This window comes from Sorex fumeus, unplaced genomic scaffold (assembly GCF_029834395.1).
Source record: "Sorex fumeus unplaced genomic scaffold, SorFum_2.1 ptg000122l, whole genome shotgun sequence".
NCBI lineage: Eukaryota > Metazoa > Chordata > Mammalia > Eulipotyphla > Soricidae > Sorex > Sorex fumeus.
Genome location: NW_026606179.1, coordinates 19,908,092 through 19,929,159, shown reverse-complemented (window position 1 = coordinate 19,929,159; position 21,068 = coordinate 19,908,092). Strand labels below are relative to the sequence as shown.

Sequence of the window (21,068 nt, the reverse complement as noted above, 5' to 3'; positions counted from 1 at the left end):
CCACCCTTCCCCTGTTTCCACAGGAAGGTTCCCCCCTCCACATTGCCCTGAGACACTGCCCTGAGGGTGTCCCTCTGTCCCTGTCTCCTCCATCTCCCCACTCATGAGGACAGGGGGACAGCACCTGCCTTGTTCTCAGCCCACCCTGGCTTGATCCCCTGAGCACCATCAGCCTGGCCCCCAAACAAATGAACAAGCCAAACACATGAGCAGCGCCCATCAAGGACCCACAGCTGTGAATTGCTCTGCCCCCGGCCCCTCCTCAGACCCCCAGCCATGAATCTGTCTCCCCTAGCAGTTCCAGAAAGACTTGCAGAGCCACAGCTCAGTGACCCTGCCCAGCCCACCCGTGCCCCCCTGCCTCGGCAGCAGGAGTCTCCCAGGCCCTACCTGGAGCCAGATGTGCTCCTCCCCACCCCAGTACATCAGCCCCTTTTGAGGAGAAAGGAGTGTCACCAATGGGCATGTAGGCTCAGCCCATGGGACTCGGGGTGACACTGGGACTTTGCTTCACTCCTGTGCAGTCCAACTGTATCCCTGTTTCCTACTAGAGTTCCATCTTGTCACTTCTCAGAGACACAGATGCCCACTGACCTAGCTCCAGCCGTGCTCCCCACCTCCCGGGGGGACATGCTTGGCTTCGGGACCCCCCTCCTTGGTCATCTTTTGTTTTGCTTTGTTTGGGCTCTATACCCAGCAGTGCTGAGGGCATTCTCCTGCTCTGCACTCAGGGATCGCAGCTAGTGGGGCTCAGGACCATATGGGGTGCCGGGGATCGAACCTGCCTCCGCCTCACACAAGCGCCCACCCCGTTGTGCTATTGCTTTGGTCCTCCGTCACCTTCTGAGGACCCCTAGTCTCCCTCCTGGGCTCCCAGCCTCCCAGCCACCAGACCTCGAGACCTTCTCGGGTGACCCTGAAAGTTCCCAGGCTCCGAGGGTGCTGAAGAGCGTCAGCGGGGACAGGCGGCTCCACAGACCAGGCTTGTCCCGGCTGAGGAGCTCCTGCTAGATCCAGGAGATGGATCCCAGAGCTTGGCCCCTGCCCCTCCCGAGCCCCCTCCCGAACAGCGCAGCAGCCGCCAGCACCCCACTGCGAGCCCGAGCTCTGGCGCGGGTGCCAGCCAGGCTCGGGGGGAGTCACAGGCCCTCTCGCATCTATTTCAAGGCTCTGGGTTTCGTGGCTTTTTTTTTTTCCCTTTAACCACCCTGCAAAGTAGGTCACCTGCTCCTCTTCAGCTGCCTCTGAGCTGCTCTGGAACAAGGCAGATACTATCCTTTGATCCGGAAGGCGTCTGCCCCTCTGGCCCTGGGTACCAGGAAGGGGCTGAGCCAGTCCAGGAGGGCAGCAGCCAGCCCGAGACCTGGCTCGGGAGACGGGGAGAGGCTGGGCAGGCGGAGCCCCGCGGCTGAGCCCCATCCGGCTTGAGGACCCGGAGCAAGCCAAGTCTCAGGCTAGTCCCAGCTAGGCCCCGACGGTGCAGACACAACCTTCCCCAGCCACGGTCTCTGGGTCTCGGAGTCACCTAATCTGTCTTTCCAGGGGGTGGCCGGAGACCTATGACATGAATACCTCGGAGCCCAAGACCGAGCCAGAGAGCTTGACCCTGGGGGGCCGGCCCCCCTACCGCAGCAACGCTCCCTGGCAGTGGAGTGGGCCCGCGTCCCACAACTCGCTCCCCTCCTCCAAGTGGGCCGCTCCTGCCACCCCGGGCCATGTCCAGTCCCTGAGCCGGGCCCCGAAGCAGACCCCCATGGTCCCCTTCCGGGAGTCCCAGCCCCTGCACGGCAAGAGGTAAGGACCACACTCACCCCCCTTCCTGCCCTGCCCCTCCCCCTCCCCTCTCCCAGTGTCTGCCTCCTTGCAGCCCTGCTCACTTCCACTCTGTCCGATAGCTCTCCCCCTCACTCCTTCCTCCCTTCCTTCTCTTCCTTTCTACCCGGAGCCTACCAGTACGCGATACTTTCTACCGGTACGCAAGGGAGAAGCCCCGTGCTGGGAGCTCCGAGTCTGAGGGTGGAGAGCCACCCTGGCATGTAGGATCAAAGCTATTTTTAAAAAGATCCAGGCACTGATAAGCTCAAAATCTAGGTGAGAGATTCCCGGTTGGGGGAGGCAGAGGAGAGGGGCGTAGGAAAAACCTGTGGGGGTGACCCCCAATCTAGCTCCTGACCTTGGAGTTCATGGTGATGGCCTTTGCCCTCCCTCCATGTGCTCTCTGGACCCTCTTATGTCCTGAGAGACAAAGAACCTTTTCTAAGACGTGAAGGAGTCGGAATGTCTTGTCCCTGGAGCGAGGGGGGGGGGGTGAGCGTGCGGGGGCCGCGAGGCTTCCGGCCGCCTTTTCTGCACAGCTCTGCCTTCACTTCCTGGGAGGGAGAGCGGGTGAGGCAGAGAGCCTGAGGGAAAGGGGTGGCCCTGTCCTCTCCCTCACCCCTGCCGCTGACCTCCCTTCCTTCTCTCCTTCCAGGCCTGTCAGCTTCCCAGAAACCCCTTACGCAGCGTCACCAGCAGGGGGCGACAAAGTCCCTCCCTACCGACAGCCTTCTGGGAGTTTCTCCACCCCCGGCTCTGCCACCTACGCCAGATACAAGCCATCCCCAGAAAGGTCAGAATCCTTCCCTCTTTCCAAATGCAGGAATCAACCGGATGGAAGCTGGAGTGCCTCCGTCCCCGCAGCACGCACACACCCCAGGGTTTCTGGGCCTGCTCCGGGGATTTCTAGGTCCCAGGAGGGCTGGGCGGAGACCAGTGGGGCCCGGTCAGCATCAGGGCCCAGCTGACCCGCATGAGACTCACCCTTGGCTTTTCTTGCAGCAGAAGTTCCTTTGCCGTTTTTCTTGACACACTGACCTCCCGTCCCCCCACGAGAATGGCCCTCTTGGTACCTTCTGTCTGTTCCCCTTGCCCACCCCCTCCCTGGGACCCTGTCTGGGAGGGGGTGATGCCCCTGGATTCAGGCCAGAGCGTGGGCCTCCCTCACCCTCTTCCCCTCTACTGTGCTCCCCCACAGCCTCCGGAGTCTCGCACCCAGCCCGCTGCCTCCCGCCTCTCCTCCCCAGTCCCCCAGCCTGACTCACCCCCGCTCCGCAGCAGGGAACTTGCCTTCTGTCCCAAGTGTCTGTCTCTGCTCCACTACTTTCTCGCATCCTCGTTGCCATGTGGCCACCCGCGACCAGGAGTATCCTTATTCCATTAGCCCCCAGGGACAGGGGTACGTGTGCAGGTTCAATTCCCCTGTTTCTGCTTTGTGTAACCATCACAAAGGCCCAGGGTCTGGCTCATGGAAGATCCCTGATCCCCTATTTTGGTTTTTTGTTTGTTTGTTTTTGTTTTGGGGCCACCCCCAGTGATGCTCAGGGGTTACTACTGCCCTCTCACTCAGGAATCACTCCTGAATGCCGGGAAATAAACCCTGGGTCAGCCATGTGCCAGGCAAATGCCCTACCCTACTGTACTGTAGCACCAGCCCATAATCCACTATGCTTGATGGAAGGGTTCCTGGGGCCCGGCTGCCAGCCCGGGGTGCCACACTGCCCCCCGGTCTGATTCTAAGCCTGTCCTGCTCTTTGGGAAAATAGACTCACCTGTTTTCCTCCTCCATGACCAGTATTCAGCTCTCATTCAGCACCGAGTTCCCGAGCGTTCTGTGTGCTGGGGCTGGGAGAGAGATTAGGGATACTTATCCGGGGTTCCCAGTTCGGTACAGCTTACCTAGGGTGCACACTGCTGAGCTTCGTAATAGACCCAGCCCTTGTGAGGTCTGGACTGGCTGCCTAGAGGAGGTGATGTTTGAACAGGACTTTGAGAAATTCGAATTGCCAGAGAGAAGAGGGAGCAAATCATTCCAGACGGAGCAAAGACTAAGCAAAATAGTGTGTCATGCAGGAAGAGGAGAGGTGAACCGGGTGGGCGGCAGCTGGCAGCAGAGAGGGGCAAGGCTGGAAACAACACTTGGCCCAGAGCAGGTAGCCAAGGACAAAAGTGGTGGGGGTGGTGTTACTGATAACTCCCTCTTGCTTTTCCTTTTCCCCAAAAATCCTCCTTAATATCAATTTTAAAAGTTTTTTTTTCCCCCGGGGCTGGAGTGATAGTACAGCAGGTAGGGCATTTGCCTTCTCGAGGCCAACCTGGGTTCGATCCCTGGCATCCCATATGGTCCCCTAGAGCACCTCCAGGAGTGCAGAGCCAGGAGTAACCTCTGAGCATCACCACACACTCATGCCCCCAAAAAAGGAAAGTTTTATTTTTCCTTCAAGAATTCCTAACCACCTCCCCCATGAACATTTTTAAGTAATTATAGATCCACAGGAAGTTATGAAACATTTTACATGTGAGGATTCTGAAGGGTACCTGAATCCTTGGGTGCCTTCCTCAATCGTAATGGGCTCACAGGACGCTGATACAATCTCAGAGCAAGGAAACAGCAGTTCTTTTTAAGGGCCCTGGGAGCTCGCTCAATAGTCTGGAGTACATGCGTACTTTGCATGCGTATGGTCTGGGTTCAGTCTCTGCTTGGTCCCCAGAGCCCCACTGGGAGGAACCCCTGATCACTGCCAACTGTGCCCCCCTCCCCAAACAAATATGATTCCCAAAGTTCCTGTTGCTGCATGAAGGTTACCACAGCGTGTGTCTAACTACCTTCACCAGAGTGTGTAATACATGTACAAGTGACTTTTATTTAAAGCCCTGCCATTTGTTACAACATGGATGAACGTAGGAGGCCTGAGGCCAAGTGAAATCAGTCTCACAAAGGAAAACAGACCCATGATACAGTAACACAAGTGGAATTTTTTTTTAAATAGTTGGATTCCTGGAAATTTGAGATAAAATGAATGTAGAAAAGGAAGAGATGTGGATCAGAGACTCCAAACTCTCAGTCACAAAGTGAACAAGGTTCCAGACTGTCGAGTCAGTGAATCCTCACCCTGCGTTATCACTGGCTTCTAAGAAGCTTGAGTGTACGGTGGAGTAGCGGTTAACAAAAGCAGGGCCAGGACCTGGAGCGATAGCACAGCAGAGAAAGCGTTTGCCTTGCATGCAGCCAACCCGGGTTCAATTCCTTGCACCCCATATGGTCCCCAAGCACCGCCTGGAGTAATTCCTGAGTGCAGAGCCAGAAATAGCCCCTGAGCATTGCCGGGTATCACCCGAAAAGCAAAAAAAAAAAAAAGAAAAGAAAAAGGCAGGTCCTTGGACCTCGGATACTGTATTTGTGTTCAGCCGTGTCTTGCTGAAGTGATGCCAAGCCATAATTATTCAGGTGCCTGCTTGGTGACTGCAAGTTAATAACTCTGCATGGCTGACTTAACCTCTGCGCGTCAGTGGCTCCACATCTGCTTAGGAGATCTACTGGGTTCACTCGTCATATCTGTGATGTCAGTGCTGCACGTTCTTGACCACCAAAGAACCTAAGTGTGAAGTGATAACCACTCTTAACGGATGCCTCAGTGATTGGTGCATCCAGCCATGCCACCTCTACCACCAGCCTCGTCGCCTCTGCTCCAGTAGGTGCCTGTCGGTGGCATTGAGAGAGGTGTCTCTTGAGTGTCTCTGCTCAGGGAGGACGAACCGTGTTCTCCAGCCAATGACAGAGCTGCCTGCCCTGTACTGTACAGACAAGTAAAGGGCCCCAGGAGCCTGGTAGAGGGTGTAGCGCCCTCTCCCACCCCCACTCTGACCATACCCAAGCACCAACCCATCGGGCCTGGTCTGCTGGGCTGGGCTTCTGCGCCCTCACCTACTTGGTGGTGCCGCTGTATTTTCTTTTACTATTATTATTCCTTTATTATTATTATTATTTTTGGACTGGAGCACTAGCACAGCGGGTAGGGCGTCTGCCTTGCATAAGGCCAACCAGGGTTCGATTCCTCTGCCCCTCTTGGAGAGCCCAGCAAGCTACTGAGAGTATCTCGCCCACATGGCAAAGCCTAGCAAGCTCCCTGTGACATATTCAGTATGCCAAAAACAGTAACAAGTCTCACAATTTGTTGTGAGACGTTACTGGTGCCCACTCGAGCAAATCACTGAACAACGGGAGGACAGTGACAGTGATTATTCCTTTTATTATTTCCTGAGGCCACATCAGGTGGTGCTCAGGGCTTATTTAGCCTGGCTCTGCACTCAGGGATCACTCCTGGTGGGCGCACACGAGGTGCTGGGATCAGATCGGGGTCGGCCATTGCAAGGCAAGCACCCTACCCGCTGGGGTCACTCGCAGCCAGGGGCCTTTGAGATCTTCGGGTCTGTGTGAGATGACCCCTCCACATGTGTGTCCTCCTCTCAGCAGATGGACACCAGGTTCCACCCCACCCCTCAGACCATGCCTGTTCTTGGTGCAGTTAAACCCCCAGCGTCCCCCCAGCCCCTCGGGTCCTCCTTATCCTGCCAGGCCAGAAACCGACACTGGCCGGCAGGTGCAGGGAAAGCTGCTGACGGCAGCCCCCCCTTTCCTCCAACCTCCAGGAGCCTCCTAGTGGGGGTCTGCCCCAGCACCCTGGAGGTGCCCCTTGCTGAGTGCTCCAGACCCTCAGTGACCTCCCTCAGCACGTCCGCTCACTCTTGCCTCCCCCCTGCACAGCCCTGCACAGCCTCCCGCCGCCATGACCCAGGGTCTCACATGCCAGCACTCAGCCCTGTGCTTGCCTCCCCTCCAGGTACGCGGCCGCCCCCCACCCACTGCTGTCCTTTGATCCCCACTTTGGCCTCGATGGGACGTCCAGCGGCGAGTCCTCCTCAGGCGGCCTGACCAGCCAGGAGAGTACCATGGAGCGCCAGAAGCCAGGTAGGCCCCACACTGGGCACCAGGGACAAGGGGAGGCAGAAGGCTGTGGGGGCCGCGGGCAACTGAGCCGCTCCCAGGGTAGCTGGCCACGTGCCGTGGGGCAGTGGTGCCAAGAGGCCAGAGGGACCTGCGGGGAGCCTTCCCAGTGCCTCAGGCCTCCCGGACCCTGACTCAGCCTCAGTTCATTCCAGCCACTTGGGTGGACGTGAGGATGGGGACGCATCATGGACTTACTTAGAATTCCTTTTGAGGAAGTAATACTCGGCCAAGCCAGGCTGATAGTTCATGGCAAGCCTGGGAACCAGCAGCTCTCCCCCAGGGGGGCTCAGACCGCCAGGCGGTGCCAGGAGTGGACCCCACCGATTCTGCTACTCCGCCTCCTGGCCCCCCACACCGTGCAGTTTCACTGACTAGTTCCTAATGCCCTGGGGTTGGTTTGGTTTTGGATATCCCACCTGGCACCACTAAGAGATTACTCCTGGCTCTGCACTCAGGGATCACTCCTGATAGAGCTGGGGGGACCCTAGGGGGCTCCAGGATCCAACCTGCGTTGGCCGCGTACGAGGCAAGCGCCTTCCGCGCTGGACCACCCATCCGGCCTTTCCTTTCGTCCTGATTAGTGCAGTGGCCTCCAGTGTCTTTCTTCTCCATTTACTCTCCGTGCTGGGGGATTGAGCCCGAGCAGGGGCCTCTCCCGTCAGTATCTTCTGCAGTTTCCAACATCTTAGATTTATAATGACGAGGTAGGCTCCAGAAACCAGTTGCATGTCCAGGTGTCGACGTTGGAGATAGACACAGCATCTTTCGAGCTGTTCCCACCTCTCTGCTGCTGTCCCAGGCAACTAGGGAGGTGACCGTGTTGGCCTGTCACCAGTTCCTGGGATAGAGAGTTCCGGAAGCAGGATGCCTGCCCATCCTGCTACCTCGGGCCTGGGGCCTGTAGACTCCTGTCACCACCTGCAGGGCGGAGCCTCTGCTCCCTCCTGATCTACATCTTGTTCCTCCCCACACAGCCCAGAAAGACACAGAAGTGTTGCTTGTGATCTCAGGACACCAGAAGTATATAATGGAATGAGGGTAGGGGGCGGCACCGCACGTGTCCCCAGATCAGATGTCTCAGAAACGCCACAAGCTGTGACCCTCAGGGTCTGCTCAGCCATCACAGGACCTTGGCCCTGTTCCCCAAAGGATCTGGCATTGCCTGGTTCTCTTTTCTCCAGTGCTCAGACATCCTGGCAATACAATAGTGGCACTAGAGCTGGCCTCAGTTAATGGGGGAGCCAGAGCACAGGGGTCCTTGTGGAGGTCCCTGCAGATGAGAAGTGTCAGCAGGAGTGAACCAAGGCCCTTGACCCACACTCAGAGGTGCCAGAGTCTCCACTGCCCTATGTTCCCTCGGCTGTGGTTTCAGGAGTGTGGGAGGTCGCCGGGAGGGTGAGGGGCACAGATACCAGGTCAGAGAGAACATTCCAGGGAGAGTGGGAAGGAGGTCATTGAAGACCCCGCAGGGGCAGCCTTTCTGGGGTTGGAGGAGCAGTGGGGGCCTCGGGACAGGAGAACTGGGGGAAGCAAGGACACAGGTGGCAGGTCAGAATGGAGGACAGAGTCTTTGTCCTCTGCGCAAGCCTGGTGCTGTGGTTCTTCCAACGGAAGTGTGTGGGATACAGCGTCAGGTTCACAAGGGTCCTCTGGCTGCGACTCTTTTTGAGGGTACAGTGCAGGGAAAGAGGGACAGATCTAAATGTGGTCACATGGAGGGGGAATGAGGAGTTTCCTCATGCCTCAGCATGATAACAGTGGTAAAGGGGTACAAGGGTTGTGGCCTGAACAGCCAGAAGAAGAGAGCTGCCCTGGGCAGGGGAGATGGGAACACAGGGAGGCGGCATAGGCTCAGTGAGAGGGGATACCGCTGGGAAGGAGGTCTAGAGTCAGCAGAAGTCAGAAACTGGGGGGCTGTAGGGCTGCCAGGTTGAGCAGAGGGGGTGTGGGGAGCACCGGGTGGTGCTGAAGACCCTGTGGGAGTGTGGGCTCCTGACATCTTCTGCTCACTGCCCAGGAACCGACACAGGGGCACAAGAGCAAAACTGTCCCCAATAGAGCAGGGGCAGGAGCCGCCCTGCCCTTCCACACCCACAACCTGCGCCATCCATGACCGTGCTACCCAGTGTCTGGCACCCGGCCCACCTCCAGCAGGATCCTGGGACCCTAAACACCCCAGGGCCACCCTGGAGGCAGCTGCCACGGTGGTTGTGGGTATCTGGGGCTTCTGGGTGGGTTGTGCCACCCGGCAGGGGCCACATCTCACCAGCGGGCATTCATCGTGCCTTCTTCCTTGTGGGCTTAGGGCATCCCACGAGGTCACTCCTGAGGGGCCCGTCACTAGGAGAAAGGCGACTCCTGCTGAATGCTGTTCTCCCAGACGAGGGTCACAGTCCCCGGTGCAAGAAGGGCGGGACCCTCCAGCCTTCCTGAGCACTGGCTCCTCCAGGTGAGTCATGGCTAACCGCTCCTCTGTCTCTGTCTCCCTGCAGAGCCTCTGTGGCATGTGCCCGCCCAGGCCCGGCTCACCGCCATGGCTGGAAGCTGCGGGAGCAAGCACGCCTCCCGGCAGGACACAGCAGGCAAAGATTCTCCCAACAGGCATTCCAGAGTGAGTCTGGGCCCCGCCCCCTGCTCCGGGTGTGGGCACCCCCCACATTCCAGAGTGAGTCTGGGCACCCCCTGCCCCACCCTGTCTCTCTTGGATGTGGGCATCGCCCACCTCTGCTGGCCCCACCCGCCCGCACGGCCTTCCTTCACCAGCCTTGTCATCCCTCGTTGCTCCATCAGTCTTGGTGGGTGACGTCTGCTTTGGCTGTTGGTAACAAAACTACCGCAGCTGATGGAGAGATGGTAGGATGTTTCTGCCCGTTTTGGAGACTGGAAAGTCGAGAACGAAGGTTTGGGCAGACCCAGCATCCGGTGAGGACCCCTTCCTGGTTTGCAGGTCGCAGCCTTCTCACCTGAGCCCCAGGAGTCAGAGAGTTCTCTGGGGGCTAGAGTGATAGCACAGTGGGTAGTCTGTTTGCCTTGCACACGGCCAATCCGGGTTCGATTCCTGGTATTCCATATGGTCCCCCAAGCACCACCAGGAGCAATTCCTGAGTGGATGAGCCAGGAGTAACCCCTGTGCATTGCTGGGTGTGACCAAAAAAAAAAAAAAAAAAAAGCTCTGGTCTCTTGCAGAGGCCCTAAACACAAATCAGGCCTTCAGAACCATCTTTCTGGAGCCGGTTATGCCCAGGCCCTGCCACCTAATGTAGTGACTGGGTACGAGAGTCCAAGAGAGGAATTGTGGGGGCAGCAAACATTGCACCGCACTAGCCTGACAGTTCCCAGGTCCCAGTGACCACAAATAGCACCCATACACCCTCCTCCAACAGCAGCTGGGCAGGCGTCCGGTGAGGACTTACTGTCTCCTGTGGCTTCACTGCCCCTTGAGGCTCAGCTGCCAGCATGAGGCAGGGCGGGAGAGAGGCTTATAGGGGACGTGGAACAGCCCAGGTCTAGAAACAGCGGAAACCACATCCCGTGACATCACAGCGGCCGCAACACGCACACACCCTACGCCATGGGGGATGCTGGGAAATGGCCTCCTGTGTGCATGGCAGCCTCTCCTCAGCCACCCAACAGTGGTGTTGCATGGCCCTTACGCCACACCCAGCTCTGGGGCCACGCGTGGCAGGGACAGACGCAGCCCTGTTGCTGTGAGACCGCCACAGGGCAGGCCTAACACGATGGGATGACGCCAACAACCGATCCCTGCTGTGAAGGGAAACCAAAGCCCAGCCTGGTGGGGGTGGGGGGAGCGTCTGGTGAGGACCAGGCACACAGGGAAGGCCACCTGGGAAGCTTGAGGGGAGGGCACCAAGGGCAGGGGTGCCAGCCAGTGTCCCGAGCGAGCATGATGAGGGATCCGAGTCCTGAGTGTGGGACAGGAGCAGGGCCATAACCTGATGCAGGGGGTTCACAGCCTCCCTCCAGCATGCGCAGGCACCAGAGAGGAGCCAGGAGGCCAGGAGAAGGAGCTGTGCTGGGCAGCCTCCCGGCAGTGCCAAGGAGCCAGAAGTGGCGGGTTCTGAGTCTCTTCTGATGATGCAGGAGGATTCGCATTGCTGACTGGCCACGGGCAAGAGCAAGGTCTGGGGCAACTAGTCAGACGCCAGACAGCTTGAAGGTCGCAGGCAAGGGCCGGGTTCGTGGCAGGGTCCGCAGGCTGCACTGACAATCTCTGGTGCCCCTCTGAGAGACAGGGAGGGTGTCTGCCCCATTTCACTGATGTGCACATGGTGGGGTTGGTGACCAGACAGTGGGGCTGGAGCTTCCGGCCAACCACCGGGTTCCGCTGTAGGGGGCCCGGGAGCCCAGGGCTGACACACTCGTCTCGCCTTCCAGGGAGAGCCTCAATACTCCAGTCACTCCAGCAGCAACACGTTGTCCAGCAACGCGTCCAGCAGCCACAGCGACGACCGCTGGTTCGACCCTCTGGACCCCCTGGAGCCCGAGCAGGACCCCCTGTCCAAGGGCGGCTCCAGCGACAGTGGCATTGACACCTCCCTCTACACCTCCAGCCCCAGCTGCGTGTCCCTGGCCAAGGTGCCTCGGCCCACAAAACCCCACAAGCCCCCCGGAAGCCTGGGGCTCTGTGGGGGCGGGCGCGAGGCAGTGGTGCGGCCTCATCACGCAGACCGGCGCCGAGAGGTCTCCCCAGCCCCCGCAGTCGCCAGTCAGAGCAAAGGCCACCGAGCAAAGCTCTACTCGGGCACCAGCACGCCAACTGGCCTGGCGGGGGGCAGCCGCGACCCCCCAAGGCAGCCCAGGTAAGACCCTATGGTTGGGGATTCCCAACCCCCTTGCCCTTCCCCCACAATCATCCCGACAGAGGGGTTCCCCTCCTCCAGAAGCATGCCCACGGTGGGGGGGGGGGGGGGCTGCTGACACACTCACTTGCAGAGGGGAGAGAGGGGCGCTCACGAACCCCATTACCCTGTTCGTTCCCCATCCATCAGCCTGCAAGGCACGTCGAGTCTGGTTCACCCAGACCTTCTGTCTCTCCCACTCTCCCCGCCGAGACCAGTGGTCCATTTTCTGAGCTCTCAGAAATGAGTTTAGACCCGGGTTGAGGCCGAGAGCACAGGGCAAGCCCACTGCAGCAGGTAGGGCAGGCAGGAGGGGGCCAGGGGGGTGAGAGTGCCATCTTGACTGAGAGCCCCACAGAGGCATGAGGCAGGGTAGAGGAGCTCGAGGGCTGGACTGGCCCACATCAGCTTCTCAGACCCCCTCCTGGAGAGCAGGCTGGGGGTGGGGGGGCCTTCCCTCCCAGGTCTTCTCTCTCCTCTCTCTCACCACCGCCAACCCCCACCCCCCCAGAGATTCCCAGACAGGCCACACCCGCCCCACCCTCTGGCTTCACCCAGCAGTTTCTCTGCTACCTCAGGCCCTGGTCCCAGGCAGGGGCTCAGACCCCCTGGACCTCTGCCAGCCACCCACCCCATCCTAATAGAATCTTTTTAGCTCCGCATCACTCCAAATCTGACTCCTGACCGGGCGGTGGATGGTGGTTCACTGACAGGTTCGGACCCCCGTGGCACCAGCACCATAGGTTTGCGGGAGGGGGCGGAAAGAGGAGGCGCCCTGTGAGTCCGGCTGGCCCGTCTCTGCCCCCCTCCCTCTCCTGCACAGCCCCTGCTCTCAGCCACTCATCCCGCCTGCATCAACCAAGGGAGGCCTGAGAGTGTCAGCTCAGCGCTGGCGGGGCACCCACCCCAGCCGCCCGGGACTCCGTTCCTCTGTGGGGACCCACAGGACTGGAGAGACAGCTGCGCAGGGAGGAGACGGGGCTGAGGCAGGGGGGTGGGTCTAAAATTACCCGGTGTCTGAGAGAAGGATCTGCTGAACCCAGAAATGAAGGGAATAAAATGGGAGAGGAGCCGGTGCGAAAGAGGGCCTGCGCTGCGCTTTAATTTGCATGCAGACAATTGATGCTAATTGCAAATCATTCTTATCTACTCATTAAAGCCGCTTCCTGAAGTTTTCTCCTAGGCAACCAAGCTCTAGTGTGGAACCGCACTTCCCAAAATGGGGTGCTCACAGGCGATTTGGGTGGTGCCGGGAGGAAAGTATTTCCTTTTAAATGGATACATGTTTACTTTAATGAGTATTGGGAAGAGTGTTGCCCTGCTTCTACTGACAGCGCCTTGACAAGTTAAGGGAAATTAAGTGAGCTGATTTACAGAAATGTATTGGGAGCCGAGGAGGGCGGGACCTGAGTGGGGGGGCACACCCACCCCTCAGCCAAGGCTGCCTAGCCTGGACTGAGGTCAGAACCTCTCTGGGCCTCAGTTTCCTCAGCTGTAAAAGGGGGTGTAGTAGAAAGATCCCGTCCACCTCAGAGGACTGAGGTGAGGATTGTCAAATAAAACACTGTCCTCCCGTTGTTCATCGATTTGCTTGAGCGGGCCCAGTAACGTCTCCACTGTGAGACTTCTTGTTACTGTGCTTGGCATGTTGAATACTCTCAGTAGCTTGCCAGGCTCTCCAAGAGGGGCAGAGGAATCGAACCCGGCTCGGCCGGCTGGCTGCGTTCAAGGCAAACGCCCTACCGCTGTGCTATCACTCCAGCCCTGAGTATAGCGCACAGGGCATTTGCCTTGCATCTGGCCGACCCACGTTCAATCCCCCGCATCCCATATATTCCCCCAAGCACCACCAGGAGTAATTCCTGAGTGCAGAGCCAGGAGTAACCCCTGGGACCCCAAAAGACAAAACAAACAAAAATCTGAGTTCCTCTTAAAGCTCAGTTGTCAAAACAGTTCACAACCAGGCAGCATCCATCTAGCAATAGAAAAGTGTTTCCAAAAGTTGCACAGAGTCCCTGCAGGCAGGGAGAGGCAAGACACGGGCAGGCGGGGTTCAGGGGCAGCCACTTCCACCAGAATACCTCTGGGTAGGTCTGGGGCATGCACTTTCCTTTGGGGAGTGGGAAGGGTGACTTGTCTGGTGCTGACCATGAAGTTCCCTCCTGACCAGTCTGGTCCATAACCCCAGGCAGAGTTTCAGATCTTCTGAAGGCCAAGAGGATGTTTAGGTGTGGGGGTAGGGGGGGAGCTTAGTCTGCATGCCTCCTAGTTGGGCTGGCGTGTCCCACCTAACAGAGTTAAGTGACCCATTGCACATGGAGTCTTAGAGCAGTGCCCAGCAGTGGACATCCCGTCCATGCCTGGGTGGTCATTCGACCCACAGGGAATGTGATAAACAGAATGAGGCTGCCTCAGACTGACTGAATTCACAGTCAGCCCCACCCAGCCGCCCTCCATCTCTCCCCAACCAGCTAGGACACTCGAGTTTGTCACCATGCCAGGGACAGCAGGGACAACATGAGGCTTGGTGGAGTGGGGGAAACAGATCTCTTCCCATTAGTGATAGCCCACCCAGTTAGGGCCAGGGGAAAGGAAGCACCCAGACAGTGGGAGCCCAGTGGCTGGAGTGATAGTACAGTGGGCAGGGGGTTTGCCATGCACACGGCTGACCAGGGTTTGATTACTGGCACCCCATAGGGGTACCTAAGCTCCTCTAAGAATGACCCCTGAGCACAGAGCCAGGAGTACGCACTGCTGGGATGACCCAACCGCCCCCCAAAAAAAAGAAGAAGAAAGAGAGAGGCCAGCTAGAGTGATAATACAGTGGGAAGGGTGCTTGCCTTTCATGCAATCCCCAGTATCTGCTAAGGCCCACCAGGAGGGATTCCTGAGTGCAGAGCCAGGAATAATCCTTGAGCATCACCATGTGTGACCCAAACAACTGCTCCCCCCCTCACACCCAAAAGAAAAAGGAGGGAGGGAAGGAAAGAACAGAAGGAAGGAAGAAGCTAGCTAGCTAACTGGGAGCACAGCAGGCCTGACCAAGTGTGGAAGAAGCTTCCCTTCCCTGGAGAAAAGCGGCCAGTGCCCCAGAACTCACAGCCCCACCCTGCTGCCCTCCACCTTCCCCGTCCCCTGACCCCTCTCCATGGGCACAGGGAACCCAAGGGCCCAGAGGCCGGGGAGCTGAATGGAAAGCCTGTGCCTCCGAGCATGTGGGCAGGCCCGGTGTGTGAGCGGCACCGCCCTTGGCTCTGCCTCCCCGGCCCGTGTGGGAAGCTCCCGGCCTGTGTTCTCTCAGCCGCCTGCTGGGCGCCGGGGTGCAGGCCAGACCCCCTGGCAGCAGCAGTGAATGGATGGTGCCGGGAGAAGCCTGCAGCAGAGCCCCCCGGGCTGGGGCTGGGGCCACCCTGATCTCGCTTGCCTGGGTCTGGGGATCACTTCCCTGAGGAGTCAAGAGACGGAGGAGGAAAGGGAGGAGCAGGTGAAGTGGTTTGGGGACTGGGGGGGGTGGTTCTGGGGGTTCTGGTCCAGTCTTGATCTGAGATTTGGCGATGTGGGCTGGAGAGTTCTTACAAGTGTGTGTCGTTTCATTGCTATCACCGCCCATAGGATTGCCCGGTGGGGGCGGTTTTCCCTCCTCGGTCTCCTTTCCTTCCCCCAAGAGTAATTTGCCCTGCTCAGCCAGCGGGGGGCGGCGAGCAGCACGAGCTGCGTGTCCAAGTGTTTGGGTTTGTTTGTTGCTGTTGTTTTAACTGTTTCTGGAGGTAACACTGGCTTACAGGATTGTGAGTGTTTTTAGGGGTACCAGGTTCTCACCCCAGCTCCACATGTTCATGTCCCCCAGTTCTGTGGTCAGTCTAGGGGTTTGGTTCGACTGGCCCGCGCCCGTGCCAGTGGTGCCATATCCCACACCGGCGTGAGCTCATCCCGGGGTCTGTGTCTGCTGCCAGTTCCTGGCTTGTTTTCCGGGACCACACCCGGCAGTGCTCACAACTTACTCCTGTCTCTGCCCTCGGGGATCCCTCCTGATGAGATCAGGGAGACCTTATGAGATGCTGGGGATTGAATCCGGGTCAGCCTCCTGCAAGACCAGCGGGCCTCCTCCTGGTTTATTTCACACATTCTGTGGGTGTCCTACCTGACACTCACTTGGGTATGGGGTAGGGAGGGAGTCCCACCAGACTGCCCCCCCTCCACCAAAGATGCCAAGAGAGGGTCTCTAGGTGACCCCACTTCTTTCTGATATGGCTGCAAATCAGGGTCCCCAGTTTCCAGTGATTTGTGAGGACGACCCACAGAGCTGCAGGGAACAGTCGCCTCTGCTTGGCCAGGTGACCAGCCAGGTGACTGGCAGGCAGAAGGGGGGCACTGTAGGGTGGGCCAAGTACTGGACCCTTGAGTGCATGCTCTTCACCAGCACCTGCACGTGTTCAGCACCCAGAAGTTCCCCAAGCCCCACACAGGGTCCATCTGTAGCTGCGCTTCCAGCCCCGTGTCTTTTCTCAGGAAAGGGGGGTCAGGGTGGGAGAGCCAACCCTGATCAGAGCCTCTGGGCCTCTCTAGTGGCAGCCCTGTACCGGGAACCAGGACAGATTATTAGGTCAAAAGATGCTCTTCAGGGGCTGGAGTGATAGCAGATAGGGCGTTTGCCTTGCACGCGGCCAACCCGAGTTTGATTCCCAGCCCATATGGTCCCCCAAGCACTGCCAGGGATAATTCCTGAGTGCATGAGCCAGGAGTATCCCCTGTGCATCGCCGGGTGTGACCCAAAAAGAAAAAAGAAAAAAAAAAGGACGCTCTCAGGCCAGGAAGATAACTCAGAGGGCTGGAGCACGTGTGTGGACGGGAGGCCCCTGGCAAGACAGGATCCCCTCAGCTTGCCTGTCAGTAACCCCCATCCCCAAAGAAATGCCCCGTTTTATTTAATGTTGGGGGTATAAGTGCTTGTAGTGCTCTACTCCCAAGGAGGAGACCAGGGTGCAGGTGCCCAATAGATGTTTTCAGTTATCTCACAGAAATATTTAACTTATTTTGAACAGGACCAGGGAAGCTGAGGTGCGGCATTGGAGGGGTTAGGGGCATGGAGAAAGCATGTGCAAAGGCCCTGATGGAGAGCAAAGGGTGTGTCAGGTCACTGAATGTTGGCCCCTGGGCTCAGGAGGAGAAATTGGAGTGGAGGCAGGGCCTGGTGGAAGATTGGGGAAGTCAGACCACAGGCATCCCTGTCAGCAACCTGACCATTTGGATATGATGGACAGCAGGAAGCTTTCCAACATAAGGATCATGTAGGTGGCTTGTTTCATTTGGTGAAAGGGGGACTTGGGGGGTTGGAACTCAGGACTAACTCCTGGCTCTGAGCTCAGGGATCACTCCTGGCTGTGCTGTGGGGACCGTATGAGGTGCTGGGAATTGAACCAGGGTCAGCCATGTGCAGAACAAGTACCTTCCCTGCTGTGCTCTTTCTCTGACCTCAGGCTTATGTTTTGAAAGATGGTGTCGGGGCTAGACTGGCGTGAGAGCTCAGGGATGGTGCTGTGGGGAGGCGGCCTGGTCCAGCAGCTGTGGGCCCTTCACAGACCTTCATGCCCAGGCACTGTTCTCAGCGCAGCAGGGAGGAGCAGCTTCCACCCTGGTGCAGCCCGGCTGTCCTGGCAAGAGACAGACAGCCAGAGAGCAGCTCCACAGCCATGACAGATGCACCTGGTGATAGAAAGAAAAACCTGAGAAGGGTGGAGATCAGGGAAGGCCTCTCAGAGGAGGTGGTTGTTTTGTAGGAAGCCAGGCAGTCATCTGTGCAGAGGAAACAGCACATGGCCAGGCCTGAAGCAGACTCGTTGCAGTGCCCCAGACAGGGCCGGTCCCTATGGGGCACAGCGGGGCAGGTGGAGGGCAGCTGTGCATGGTCGGGGGAGGCCCAGCAGGGTCATTCGGATGCTGGAGCTAGATGCTGAGGGACCCAGAGGCCCCACACGTCTCTGTGGAGTGGGGGTGGGGGCCACTTGGGGATCAGGAGAGGAGCAGCGCTGCAGCCCCGGAAGAGGACGAGCCCAGCCCTGCCCTGGTGGCTCCCCTCCCCCACCCGCACTGCGGCCTGTAGCAGCTTGTGCCACCCTGACTCCCGTGACTCCCTCGCACCCCCCACCACCCCAGACATTCGTCATAGGCACCCAGTGCCAGGCGCCCGCAGTGGGCTGAGATCCCAGGCCTGCTGCCACCCGGGCACCCTCAGGCCTGCCCCTCCCCTCAGGAGCATCCAGGCTTTTCAGAACAATTTGTCAGAGCAGCTGAGGGTTCCGGCGCCACGTGCAGCCCCACGCCCTGGGCGTTCCCACGGAGGCAGGAAACACGTGGCCTGGCGCCTGGCTAGGGGGCACAGCCCCGAAAGGTAACATGAGGGCCCCTGGGCTAGTGGGTAGGCTGGGGTGGCCATGTGCTGGGCCTCCTGGGAGACGCACGGTCAGCCCCCCACAGTCCCTGGAGGAAGCACAGGGGGCGCAGCCTTGCCTGGGCCCCAAGGTGGGTGTATCTGGCGGGTTGGAGAGCAGCTTCTGCGGGTGTTGGGGGGAGCAGACAACTGTATGCCCCCCCCCGAGTCCCCCTGCATGAGGTGGACCCAAGTCCTGAGGGCTCCACCTGTGTCTGCGCTGGGAGTCAGGGAACCACGGCCAGGACAGGGGTGGGGGGCGGGGAGTGGCAGGGACTGAAGACCCACGGGGTCGTGGGTGGAAGGGGGCCATTGACTGACTCAGCCTGTGCCAGGCCACAGTGGGTAGCGAGGAACCCACTAGGGTGAACAAGCACATCCCTGGGCTCTGGGTTCTACCTGTAACCCGCGCCACCTCCCACCTGCCCACTGCAGCCCGGCTTGGGGTTGCAACAGGACCTGAGGTGCAGTCCCAGGGTGCAGGGCTGGTCCAATTCCAACTCCCGCGAGGTTCTTCTGACGTTGCATGTCCTCCCCATGACTGCCATCCTGGTATGGACAGGTGCCCTCCCTCCAGCCAAACCTGGCTGTACCCCTACCGGTGTCATCACTTGGGGTTTTATTTACTCTCTCAGGGCCTTAGTTTCCCCACTTGAAAGAGGAGCCCAGTAACTCCTGCCTGTGAGCAGAGGCCTCTTGAGATTTTTTTTTTTGGGGGGGGATCATAGAGCTGGAGCGATAGCACAGCCGTAGGGCGTTTGCCTTGCATGCAGCCAACATGGCCGACCCGAGTTCGATTCCTCCGCCCCTCTCGGAGAGCCCAGCAAGCTACTGAGAGTATCTCGCCCGCACAGCAGAGCCTGGCAAGCTCCCCGTGATGTATTCGATATGCCAGACACAATAACAACAAAGTCTCCAATGGAGACGTTACTGGGCCCGCTTGAGCAAATCGATGAACAACGGGAGGGCCTTTACCTTTACCTTTACCCGGCGATGCACAGGGGTTACTCCTGGCTCTGCACTCAGGAATTACTCCTGTTGGTGCTTGGGTGTGGGGGACCATATGGGATGCTGGGAATCGAACCCGGGTCAGCTGCATGCAAGGCAAATGCCCTTCCGCCGTGCTATTGCTCCAGCCCCCAACCTCTGAGATTGTTGCCGGGGCAGAAGTGCAATTCCCTGCATGGATTGCCCTGCACCCGCAGAACCAGAGCTCCTCTGAAAGAGCAGTTATGATGCTGCCCTATGGCCAGGCCACTGACCCTCCACGCTGACCAAGAACCTCAGAGGCCCCTCCAGAGCTGCCAGGTGGGGTGGAGTGCAGGCCCCCCCATCCCAACTGAGCCCCAACAGTAGCCCTTTTATAACCAAAGCTCGGGGAGTGTGATCTGGTGGGGCGGGGCCTGACACGGCCTCCTCTCAGGAAGAAACTGAGGCTCACTGAGGGTGGGAGTGGTTGGAGTTGCGCTGTGGAAGATCCGGGTTCTGACTTCGTTCTTCTGCCCTGTGGTGTTGCCCACGTCACCAATGTGGAGTCCAGGATATGGCCCACCACTCGGGGATGTCCTGAGCGAAAGGACGTGTGTTGCTCCACGGGCAGCAGGGAATTAGGAACTAGGAACTCAGCCCTGCACGGCTTGTGGCCAGGGAGCTCTGGGGCACCCCCTCTCTGCATAATGCGGGCATGTTGCAGCCACCTCTGATTGCATTTTGATTTTTGATTTTTTTCGGGAGCCACACCCAGCAGTGCTCAGACTTACTCCTAGCTCTGCACTCAGTGATCACTCCTGGTGGGGCTCACGGAACCACATGTAGTGCTGGGGATGGAACCCAGGTAGGCCACGTGCAAGACAAGGGTCCTACTCGCTGTTCTACTCTCTGCTCTCTTCTTCTCAATTTTTTTTTTACTACTTTTTATATCAGTGGAATTTAACACTAGCTTTATTCCCCTGAAATATGGCAACTTTTCCCCAGTACAGCAGCATTTTCCTCTGCCCCTTTGTGTTATTTTTATCTCATCGCTGTCATGTCCATATGTGTTAGAAACCTACCGGTTCTGGGGTGGAGCGATAGTACAGCGGGTAGGGCATTTGCCTTGTACGCCACCGGCTCGGGTTCGAGCCCAGATGGTCTTCCGAGCCTGCCACACCCAAACCAGCAGTACAGTCATCCATCTGGTGGAAAGTTCCAGGCAATGCTCAAGGGTTACTCCTGACTCTGCACTCAGGAATCACTCCAGGCAGTGCTCCAGGGACCCTATGAGATGCTGGGGATCAAACCCGCATGCAAGGCAAACGCCCTCTCCCCTGCACTATCCCTCAGGCCCCTCTCTCTAAGCTTGATCTGACCCTTCTCTCTGACTGTCTTTATCTGACCGGTTCACTGCATGAGTTGGTGTGTGACCCATGGTTCTGCTGTAGCAGGATAGAGGAACCCCTCAGCAATATGCCAGATTCCCTCCGTTCTCCCCAGAGTGCAAAGGTTGTGTGTGCCAACGTTCCTTGGTATTTGCCGATGCAGTCCATGCCCCGCTCCATTGCCACAGTGCTGAAGTGGCTTCTGTTGCCTTTGTGCTTGCTGAGAAGGGACTCAGCACGCCCCCCAGTGTGGCCTTTGTCAGAGCCCCGCCCCTCGACACTGGAAAAATTAACCTCCAAAGGGATTTGCCGCCTCTACTCTGAAGGGCACTCATTTTCTCATTGAATACCTCTTATTGAAATGGAATTGGAATTTTATTAAACGTTTTGAAAGCTGATATGCCTCGGTGGTCAGCCCGAGAGAGCTTTAGGCTCATCACAGCTCTCCACTCCACAGGAATTCGGCACTGGAGCTGTGCTGTTTCTCTTTGGGATTTTTGTGGGGGCGGGGGGGGGCAAACGTGGTGGTATTCAGGGCTTACTCTTGGCTCTGTGCTCAGGGATCACGCCTGGCAGGGCTCTGGGGACCCTCCAGGGTGCTG

General features: G+C 58.4%; 1 protein-coding gene across 1 annotated transcript in view; it reads left to right on the top strand.

Annotated features, from left to right (window-relative positions):
- The window catches only part of SIPA1L3 (signal induced proliferation associated 1 like 3), a 122,247-nt gene that overhangs the window by 79,980 nt on the left and 21,199 nt on the right, over nucleotides 1-21,068 (top strand). The window contains exons 10-14 of the mRNA XM_056136799.1: nucleotides 1,543-1,794; nucleotides 2,471-2,608; nucleotides 6,657-6,784; nucleotides 9,316-9,434; nucleotides 11,219-11,643. Of these exons, the coding sequence (XP_055992774.1) occupies nucleotides 1,543-1,794; nucleotides 2,471-2,608; nucleotides 6,657-6,784; nucleotides 9,316-9,434; nucleotides 11,219-11,643 (1,062 nt within the window). The remainder of the gene's footprint in view (nucleotides 1-1,542; nucleotides 1,795-2,470; nucleotides 2,609-6,656; nucleotides 6,785-9,315; nucleotides 9,435-11,218; nucleotides 11,644-21,068) is intronic.